The 10,125-nt window shown below is 47.8% G+C and overlaps 1 protein-coding gene across 1 annotated transcript in view; it reads right to left on the reverse strand.

Annotated features, from left to right (window-relative positions):
• Positions 1-3,350: 3,350 nt before the first annotated feature.
• The window catches only part of LOC110310781 (ER degradation-enhancing alpha-mannosidase-like protein 2), a 27,930-nt gene continuing 21,155 nt past the window's right edge, over positions 3,351-10,125 (reverse strand). The window contains exons 10-11 of the mRNA XM_021183891.1: positions 6,994-7,115; positions 3,351-3,926 (exon numbers count right to left, since the gene is read on the reverse strand). Of these exons, the coding sequence (XP_021039550.1) occupies positions 3,429-3,926; positions 6,994-7,115 (620 nt within the window). The 3' untranslated portion in view covers positions 3,351-3,428. The remainder of the gene's footprint in view (positions 3,927-6,993; positions 7,116-10,125) is intronic.

Raw genomic sequence — 10,125 nt, forward strand, 5'->3', positions numbered from 1 at the left:
TCTCTCTCTCACACACACACACACACACACACACACACACACACACACACACACAAGAAACCCTATGTAAAGCTTGCCTCGACACAGTTCCCTGCGGCTTCTTGCCAGCCCAAACAGAGGCAGCCACCTTCCAATGTCTTTCCCAATAAATCTCTTGTGTGAGGCTTGTTGTACAGAGTGACCTTGTGGTATTCCTTGGTCTTGACTGGCGAGATACATTTCCCTGCAGTGCTGCAACACTTCTTTCTATTAGGGACACCTTTCCCCTCTGAGGACTTACACTAGGACCATGTCAACGAAAGGTTAATGACCTAAACACCTTAGGTGGACTGGGAAACTCCAGACAGGAAAACTGTTCTGGCTGATAGACATTTAGGAGATTCTGATAAGGACAGTCACACACCAAACCCCACTGGGATCTGGCATTTTGAGGACACAGGGGGACTGACCTACAGGTGGAATCTTCCATTCCCCAAAGCCCCTTTACACCCTATAAAGTCCCCGAGCTCCCTGCTCCACGTGCAGTCTCCAATCCCAAGGAGAGGAGGCTCTGATTTGAGGACAATCCACTTCTGCCAATCACTGTTTTTCCAGGTCCCCTCCATTGATCCCACCTAGCATTTGAGAACTACTGATTAATGAAAATATGAACTATATATGAAAATGCTCTCTCTCTTTTCCAATTTTCACTGCAGTTTCATACACATCTCTGATGATGTTTAGTTTCACCCTCTGTTCCTCCTCATCCCCCTATCTCAGGTGAAAACCTGCATCTTCCCCGGAAGTCCTCCTCCTATTTCCACGTCTTCTTTTTGTTTGGGACCCATTGAGATTAATTAGGTTGCTCCCAAAGTGTGCATGGGAGGTTACTTACTGGCACACAGGGAATATGTCAGTACTACACCATGGGATACAGCATGCCCTGTGTGTCTGGCTTATAGACATCATGGACTTCAAGATTTATCTAGATTGTAGCATTTGCCAGGTCCCCATTTCATCTGGGGGTTGAATCAGCAGTGCCAACCATATAGCTTTGGGGCCTTTGCCATCTTGGCCTCATCCCGCTGTCTTCATTGCTTCTTTCTTCGTGAAAGCCAGCAAGCAAACCTATAACGCAGAAAAGCACCAAGACAGCCCAACCTCTTTAACAAATTGCAACTGGGAGAATTTTTTTTCTATCAAAAATAGAAATACCTTTGCTCTGATTGAGCCAACTGTGTCCGATTGTGAAGTTGAAGTCTTACCAATTAGATAAGACACAGTCACTACCTATATTAGAGAAAACAGATAGAGGTCATCTTGGCCAGCATACTCCCTAACCCTGATTGGGTCCTGGTGCGCCCTTTTTGCAAAGAGAAATTGGCAAGTTACTTTTGTTTTGTGTATTCCCGTGTGGGAGCTGGAGAGATGGCTCAGTGGTTAAAGAGAACTGACTGCTCTTGCAGAGGATCTAAATTCGACTTCCAGAACCCATGTGGCGGTTCACAACCTCTATAATTCCAATCGACGTTATACACATATGTGGTACACGGACATATGTGCAGGCAAAACACCCATACACATAAAGATAATAAAAATAAAATAAAGGTGGAAAGTGGCAAAGGAGAGAGGGAGCAGTGAAGGAAGGAGGGAGAGAGAGGGAGAGAGAGGGAGACAGGGGGAGAGGAGAGGGGGAGGGAGAGAGGGAGGGAGGGCGGGGAGGGAGCGAGGGAGGAGAAGGACTTGAATATCAGAAGACATTGCAGAAACATTGCTAATTACCAAACATATGAACTCTGGTTAGATTCCGATTCAATTCACAACACAATGTTGAACATGAGTTAAGATAGTTGAGGGTCTTAAGGAGTAGTTGCTCATTTTTGTAGTTATGCTTTGGCAGTAATGCATTCTGAATTTTTTTAGAATTATTTTATTTTATGTATATGAAATACACTGTTGCTGACTTCAGACACACCAGAGGGCGTCAGATCCCATTACAGGTGGTTGTGAGCCACCATGTGGGTGCTGGAATTTGAACTCAGGACCTCTGGAAGAACAGTCGGTGCTCTTAACCGCTGAGCCATCTCTCCAGTCCCTGAATTATTTTTTGAGGCAGGGGCTATGTAGCTCAGACTAACTTCAAACTCATGACACTACTCCTTGAGACTCAGCCTCCTAAAAATTAAGATCATACATGTCTACAATGCCCAAGATACTTTCATTTTGGAATCTATAAAATAGTTTATGGAATTAAGTAAGGATGTTTGTAAGTCTACCATCTTTTTAACTTTTATCCATTCATTCATTCATTTATTCATTCATGCATGTGTGTGTGTGTGAGTGCATGTGTGGGTGGTACCTGTGGAAGCCAGAGAAGGATGTCAGGAGCAAGAAGGCAGTCAGAGAGTCCCCATGAACCTGTGTCCACTCCCCAGTGCTAGGATGAAGACTCTGTGTGTGTGTGTGTGTGTGTGTGGCCACGCCCAGGTTTTTAGGAGTTCCCAGGTCCCCATGTTTGTGCAGCAGTAGGCTCACCCGCTTGAGCTACTTCTCCAGCCTCAAGTCTACCATCTTTAAAGCTACATTTGAAGTTGAGTGAAAAGCAGGTGAGGGACCATTTTGTTCTGTTTCCCCTGATAGAAAAATTCCCGTCTACCAGAAGAATCCCCCAGACCACCCTCCCTTAGGTTCTCCTCATTCCTAGCAGCACCCCATCCTTTCTTTCTTTCATCCTTCCTCTTTCCTTCTGGGCATGTGTGGGAATGTGTATGTTGAGTCCAGAGGATGACATCTGGTGTCTTCCTCAATTGCTTTCCACTTTACCCCAGGTTTGGGGTCTCTCACTGAACACTGCCTCTTCCCTCACATCCTTCCCAACCCCAGCAGTGTGATCGCAGACACTGGTGGGCTGGGTTTTCCGTGGGTGCTTGGGGATCTAAATCCGTGCTTGTGCCGCGAACACTGCCAACCGAGCCACCTCTCTCCCCGGCCCGACTCTGTTCTTCATGGAGCTGACGCTAATGCACCCCATAGACTGACTTGTTTATTTGTCTCTACCGGAATCTAGTTCCGACAAGAATGAAACCCGTTTCCTTTGTGTGCTGCTGACTCTCTGCAGTTATGGCTGTCACCCAAGGGTGCTTAATAAACCTGTATTGCCTGGAAGGCCACATGGATAAAGGGGACAACTAAAAGTTGAAAGCACATGTCGGAAAAACCAACAAAGAAATAAACGGTGGTGACATCACCTTCCTCAAAGATACCAGGAAAGGAAGAGAGATTCAATTTTTAGCCCTGGGGGCTCTGAGCTGTCTTGGTGTGTAAGCACAAAACTTATTTTTTAAGTAAAATTTTATCAAGAGTCCAGAATGTAAAACCTGATAGCCAAAAGCAGATTTATTATTATAGCTTAGTCTCAAAAAAATAAAAATTAGAAAATTATCCAGTGGCTATGAGGAGTCTAGGAAAACCTGGCCTAGCAATGCCAGCTTAGAGGTGAAGGGCTGGCTGGGGCAGCTGAGAAGCGGGGTCCGCTGCCGGGCAGGCTGTTTCTCCCCGGGCTGGTTTTCAGGTGAGGAGAGCGTGGCTGGCCCTGACTGGGGCTCCCAGGGCCCTGACCTCACTGTCTTCCTCTGAGCTCTCTTTGGCCTGCTCTGTTTGAGGGAGTAGAACTCCTTTATCAAGTCCTCCACTTCCCACTGCTCCTCCTTGAGCCTCCGGCAGCAGTGCAAGGCAGCAGGGTCAATGGGGTGAGCCTCCGTGTTGAAGATGTAGCCCCCGGCTCCTAGGATGCATTCCCCATGGGGAGTCATCACAGAGTCAAAGGTGGAGCCATTGTTGTGGATGAAGTTGTTTGGGTGGAACAGAAGGTAGAGGTATTTCACAGTTTCAGCCAGGAAGAAAGACTCCATGCGGTTGTCAAGCTTGTGGTCCCGGAGGTCCTTGATCTGCGGCAGGATGGAAGAAGCAGAAGAGAGTCAGAGCAGAACACGGTCTGGAAGGGTCAGGCAGCCACCTTTATTAATTGCCCTGCTGCTGAGGGCTTTTGGGTGAATCACTTCTCGCAGTTTCATTCCTTCCAAGCCACCAGCACCTCTCACCTGAATCACCACAGACAGAGCTTCCTGCTTCCATCTCTCCCCTGAGGTACTCTTAGACAGTGGGTCAGACCTCTTCCTGCTGGGATGTTTTCCTGGCAGTTCCAGCCACAAAGCACACTCTCACCTGAGCGTCTTTGTGAAGGTTTTTTGCACACAGAACCCAGGAAGTGAAGGAGCCAGCTAAGAGGCTGACGGGGGACAGAAGTGCCTCTGCCCCTCTGCCTCTGAACTCCCTCAACTCTGCTGTCTCTCTTTACCCTGTATTGCCACGGTTCACCTCAGACACAGACAGATGTAACTCCTGTGTGATGTAGAATATGTAACCTGAGAGTCGATATTATTAGTTAAGATCAGAATAAAGAAATTTGGGCTGGAGAGATGGCTCAGCAGTTAAGAGCACTGGCTGCTCTTCCAGAGGTCCTGAGTTCAATTCCCAGCAACCACATGGAGGGCATCACAACCATCTGTAATGGGATCTGATGCCCTCTTCTGGTGTGTCTGAAGACAGCTAAAATTTACTCATATAAATAAAATAAAAAAAATAGAATAAAGAAATTTGTGTTTGCCAAGAGACAGCTACCAGTGGAACCTGGGGAACTTGGCAAACTGCAGCCAATGAAATCTATGTAGCTTATGAATTTATCATTAAATAAATCATGACACTGTGGAAAGACTTCACACATCCATTTGTCTCTGACACAGTGCTCATGACAAACAGTGACACAGTATTACTGGCCTAACCCTTCTTTGATAAGCATCAGGTTTTTACTACTGCAAATAACTAGCTAGGGGTCAGCTGTAGAAAAACTTAAAAGTTTACAGGCAGACATTAGTAGGATAATTTACTACAAATTACTTTTAGCTTCTTAGATTTACCAATACATCTCAGCAAAAGTAATTCTCAGTGGGCATTTAGCTTGCACAATCGTGACTCAACCATGGACTCGATGAAAGGCCAAGTCAGATTTTCTTCCCGGTTGACAAAGACTGAAGGGCTGTTCCCATCATGCACCTTGGCAGGCCTCCTTTTCATGGAAACGAGCTTTGTCTTCCCAGTGGACGGCTTGCTTGGTGTTTCAGAGAACCGAACACACAGGAAGCCAAAACAAACCACGCTTTATTATCCTATTCACTGCAGGTCCTCTCTGTCACAGAATGAGTCTAGCAGGGGTGCAGCTCGGTGGCAGAGCTCTTACCCAGCATGCACCAGGCCCTGGGTTCAATCTTTAGCATCACGAAGAGAACAAAGTACACCTATCTGTACTTTATTTACAAAATTTTATTTATTTATACAATTTGTCACATTACAAAAAATTGCAGGAGTTTTGTTGTTTTATTTTGAAATCCACACCCCAACACAAACCCTTTAGACTCTCAGGAAATTCTCAGCATATTTTCTTTTACATCTCTCTCTTTTTTTGTTTTTTTTGTTTTGTTTTGGTTTGGTTTGGTTTTTCGAGACAGGGTTTCTCTGTATAGCCCTGGCTGTCCTGGAACTCACTTTGTAGACCAGGCTGGCCTCGAACTCAGAAATCCTCCTGCCTCTGCCACCCTAGTGTTGAGATTAAAGGCGTGCGCCACCACCGCCTGGCCTTTTACATCTCTTTATGTGTACACAGTGTCTGTCTGTCGCCTGTTGGGGACTGTAAGGATATCAGCGCTCTCTCTCTCTCTCTCTCTCTCTCTCTCTCTCTCTCTCTCTCTCTCTCAGAGTTGGGGTGCTATTTCTAAAGTACAAAGCAGATGATGGTACTGCTCTGTTGTAGATCCTACCAATGCTCTCAGCCCAAGCCAGCCTGAGTCCTCTCTCTCCTGTGCTGTGAAGGTTCTACATGACCCGGCCCTGTCCTTCAGACCTCCAGCTTCCCTCCCTGACCTCTCTCCACACAGCCACACTACACTAGCTTGCTTTCTCTCCCAGATACACACATTTTCCTATTTTTCCAACTAAAATGTAAGCTCATGAGAGCAAGGATCCTGGTCTGCCTGTGTCTCTAACTCATGGCCTAGAACAGTGCCTGGCACATGAAAGCCATATTTGCTTATTAAGGTGCCATGTTGGAATACAGTGCTATAGGACTCTAGATTTCCTCTCTTAAGAGTCACTTAAAGCCGGGTATGGTGGCGCACTCCTTTAATCCCAGCACTTGGGAGGCAGAGGCAGGCGGATTTCTGAGTTCGAGGCCAGCCTGGTCTACAGAATGAGTTCCAGGACAACCAGAGCTATACAGAGAAACCCTGTCTTGAAAAAAAAAAAAAACCCTCCGACAAACTTTGTATAAACATCACCTTGCAAAGCACATATTCTGACAGATGGAGCGCAGATGCAGGCATAGGCAGGCCAGGGACTTAGGGTCTAATCCACCTTGGTAGCTAGGCCCCAGCCATTTGTAAAACTCTGGTTGAACTATGAGAGTACCAGTAACTATGACAGTTTGGCTTCTAAAAGTAAATTAACTTGTTTCTTTATATGTCTGCCTGCCCTGGGGACCCCATGTAAAGGCCACCACGCACGATGCTTTATCAGTCACCTAATATTCTTCTACTGTCTACTCACTGCCTACCCTAGCAATGACAAACTGCAGGCCAAAGAGAAACTTCCAACCTCCTCCCACACTCCCGTCTGTGTGTCCTGTATCTACACCAGCTTGTAAGACGACACTGGGCTCTAAGTGTAGAGGCCCCCTCTGCAGAATCTTCCCCCAGATAAGGCCTGGACTGTCCTGAGTCACTGTGTCTTCCCTCCTAGCTAACCTTTCACACTTCCACCAGGCACATGGCCTTCAGCAAGATTCTCTGTTCATGACTTTACAACTACTTCTTTCTGGTGCTAATGCACCAATACTGTCAAACCATGATGTCCTGAGACGCCAGAGGAGACACTTCCAACTCCCTGGGCCCCTGAAACACTTACCGTGGCAAAGCCACACTCCACCTTGCTGATTTTCTCAATGGATTCCACAGCGTCTCTCCCAAGTTCTAAGAGGGTGGGATCCCCAGTGGCACGGTAGAGGTACATTGCGCTCTCGATGAGCTCTGCAAAGCCAAGCAGGACCTTCTCAGTGACTGACAGGCACGGCACAGGGCCTTCTCAGGGAAGCCAGTGGAGGCCTCCTTCCCCTCCATACCTGGCCCCCAGAACGCCCCTGGAGAGAATCATGGCACAGCTTTTGGGACTACTTGGTGAACTGCAAACAGTGCTACTAGCACAGCTTATGAATCTATTATTAAATAGATCCTGACACAGTGGAAAGACTGAGTGTGCTCAGGCTTACTCTTCAGAACTAAGATGCACAAACTCTGGTACTCAGTGTAGTGCAGCAGACTCCTGTCTCCTAGGAAGAGAGGCAGCCAGGCTTCGGGGCAGAGAAGGCAGGCAATAGAGGTTGTGACTGAAATGTCTGTGGCCTCCCTGACCTCGGCAGCACACACAGCTGTCTGACTGGCAACTATTCCCAGCAGTGATGTGATAAGAACACCATGGACCATACTTTTAGGAAGGGGCATCTGCCCAACATGTGAAAGGCACTGAGGGTGATTCACAGCACCACAGGGGAAAAAATTAAGTACAAGTTAGCTGGGTGTGGTGGCACACACCTAAAATCCCAGCACTTGGGCAATAATAACATGAGGATCAGGAGGTTCTAAATCACCCTCACCAGTACAGTGAGTTCAAGGCTAGCCTGGGCTATGTGAGACTATGAGAAGATGTTGAAGATGCTCTGAAGGGTCCTATTCTATAGCCATATACATACACACATATGTGTGCATGTGTGTGTGTGTAAATATATATACAAATATGGGGAAAAATGTTTTTCTGCTGTTGATAGCCTCAGTGGGCAGAAGTAAAAGAGAGTTCATTATATCTACTCTCTCTCTCTCTCTCTCTCTCTCTCTCTTTCGTTGTTTTGAGAGAGGGTTTCTCTGTGTAGCCCTGGCCGCCCTGGAACTCACTCTATAGAGCAGGCTAGCCTTGAACTCAGAGACGTGCCTACCTCTGCCTCCTGAGCACTGGGATTATAGGATTATAGGCTTGCGCCACTGCCACACACCTTCATTTTGTTTTCTACCTTGATACTTACCTTTTCTCTAATGAAAGACCCTGTCCCCTCCCTCCTGTCACCTCTGCCTGGCTGTGTCCCTCCTGATGAACTCCAGCTTTCACCTATCCACTCAGACCTTCGTTCTGTAGTGCCAGGGAACGCAGCCAGGGTGGTGCACAGGCGAGGCACACACAGGCGAGGCACACACGCAATCTACCCCTGAGCTATGTCCACAGCCTGCTCTTACTCTGGAGAACAAGTCTCTGGCTGCCTCGTGTGCTCTCCTGGACCTGTCTCCCTCATCCCACAGTCTTCTGTTCACTTTCTAGGGTGCATTCCAGGGCAGATGAACACGCACAGAAAAGACAGTGTTCTCCCGGGAGGCCTCCCTCTGCTGCCAGCAGCTGGCTGGGTCAAGGCCAACTTTTTCTTTTTCTCACACAAGGACCTAGGGTGTGAGCCAGTACTCTGCCGTATGCCTCCCCAGGCAACTCTGAAGTGCAGTGCAGAGAGGTGAAGGCCTCTAGAGGACTTCAGGCTAGGTTCTGTAAGTGCCATCAAAGACTCAGAGCACAGTCCGCGCACTGGCCAGCCTGGCTTCAGAACAGCACCCCGTCTCTCACCTGCCATGGTTCAGGGGAAGGAGAGGTGACTCAACTACTGCACTCCCAGAATTCCTGCAGTGATCGCGCTCCCTGCCCTGGTGGTGACTAGGCCAAGGTTAGAGAACCACTAGACCCAATGACTATATGGGGATTTCTTAGAAGACCCAGTGCTGAAAGTGCATCTGAGCATTTGATGTGTAGTTGAAACTCTGAGTTTTAGCTTACCTCCTGGAAATGATAAATATGACTGATTTTTCCAAAGTTTCCTTCCTTTTTTTTAATAAAAAAAACTGTACCTCTTTAAATAATTTATTTATTTTTTTATTTTATGTGCATTAGTATGTTTTCAGCATGTCTGTCTGTATGAGGGCATTGGATCCCCTGACACTGGACTTACAGACAGTTGTGAGCTACCATGTGGCTGCTGGGAACTGAAGTTAGGTCCTCTGGAAGAGCAATCAGTGCTCCTGACCTGTGAGCCATCTCGCCAACCTCCTCAAAAGTGTTTTTAAAACAAAACAAAACAACAACAACAACCAAAACGACATGAGAACAAATGTCTGAGAAACACCAAGAACTGCAGAGCCCCTGTGTGACCTCTGACCCCCTCCCAGTACCCCTCACAGTACTGGAGAACTGCAGAGCCCCTGTGTGACCTCTGACCCCCTCCCAGCATCACAGTACTGGTCTCTCCACTCTCAAGCTCCTGCATTCCCTGGGGCAAGAGGAGGGAAGGAATGGGGCACAGAGCACAGAACAGTGGGAGGCAGGAGGAATGCTAGTCTTGTGGCTCACGGGGAACTCAGGTGGCAAGGGAGGGCGTGCAGAGACTACCATGCCCAGACAACCATAATGTGGCCTGACTGACGCTGGGCCATGTGCCTACCTGCTGACCAAGCTTGGCCTCTCTCCCTAGTTCTTCCCTCCCCACAGAGGACATCAGAACTGGCAAAGAACTTAAGACAGTGTTCAGTCTGTGATCCTCTCCTTGACTCTGAGCTCACAAGGATGAGACACGATGACCTTGAACCCAATGGCCCAGTCCCATACTGTAGACGTGTACTTTACACAAACCACTGACAGAAGAGGCCAGTAGTTTGTGATGTCCTGGTGTCAGAAGACCCCAGGACTCAGCCTGACTGGCATCTCTTTCCTTTCTTGTATCTCCAAGTTTGAAAGAGCATGAGACTTAGATGGAAGACCTGCACTTAACAGCCTTGGGCAAGCCACTTTAACCCAGAAGAACTCAGTCTCCATAGTTAACAGGAAAACAGTTGAGAGCTGTGAGAGAAGGTAGGGAAGGAGCCAGGGGGAGCACCTGTGAACAGTTAGGGGGCGGGGGAGCACCTGTGAACAGTTAGGGGGCGGGGGAGCACCTGTGAACAGTTAGGGGGCGGG

Source organism: Mus caroli, chromosome 2 (genome assembly GCF_900094665.2).
Source record: "Mus caroli chromosome 2, CAROLI_EIJ_v1.1, whole genome shotgun sequence".
NCBI lineage: Eukaryota > Metazoa > Chordata > Mammalia > Rodentia > Muridae > Mus > Mus caroli.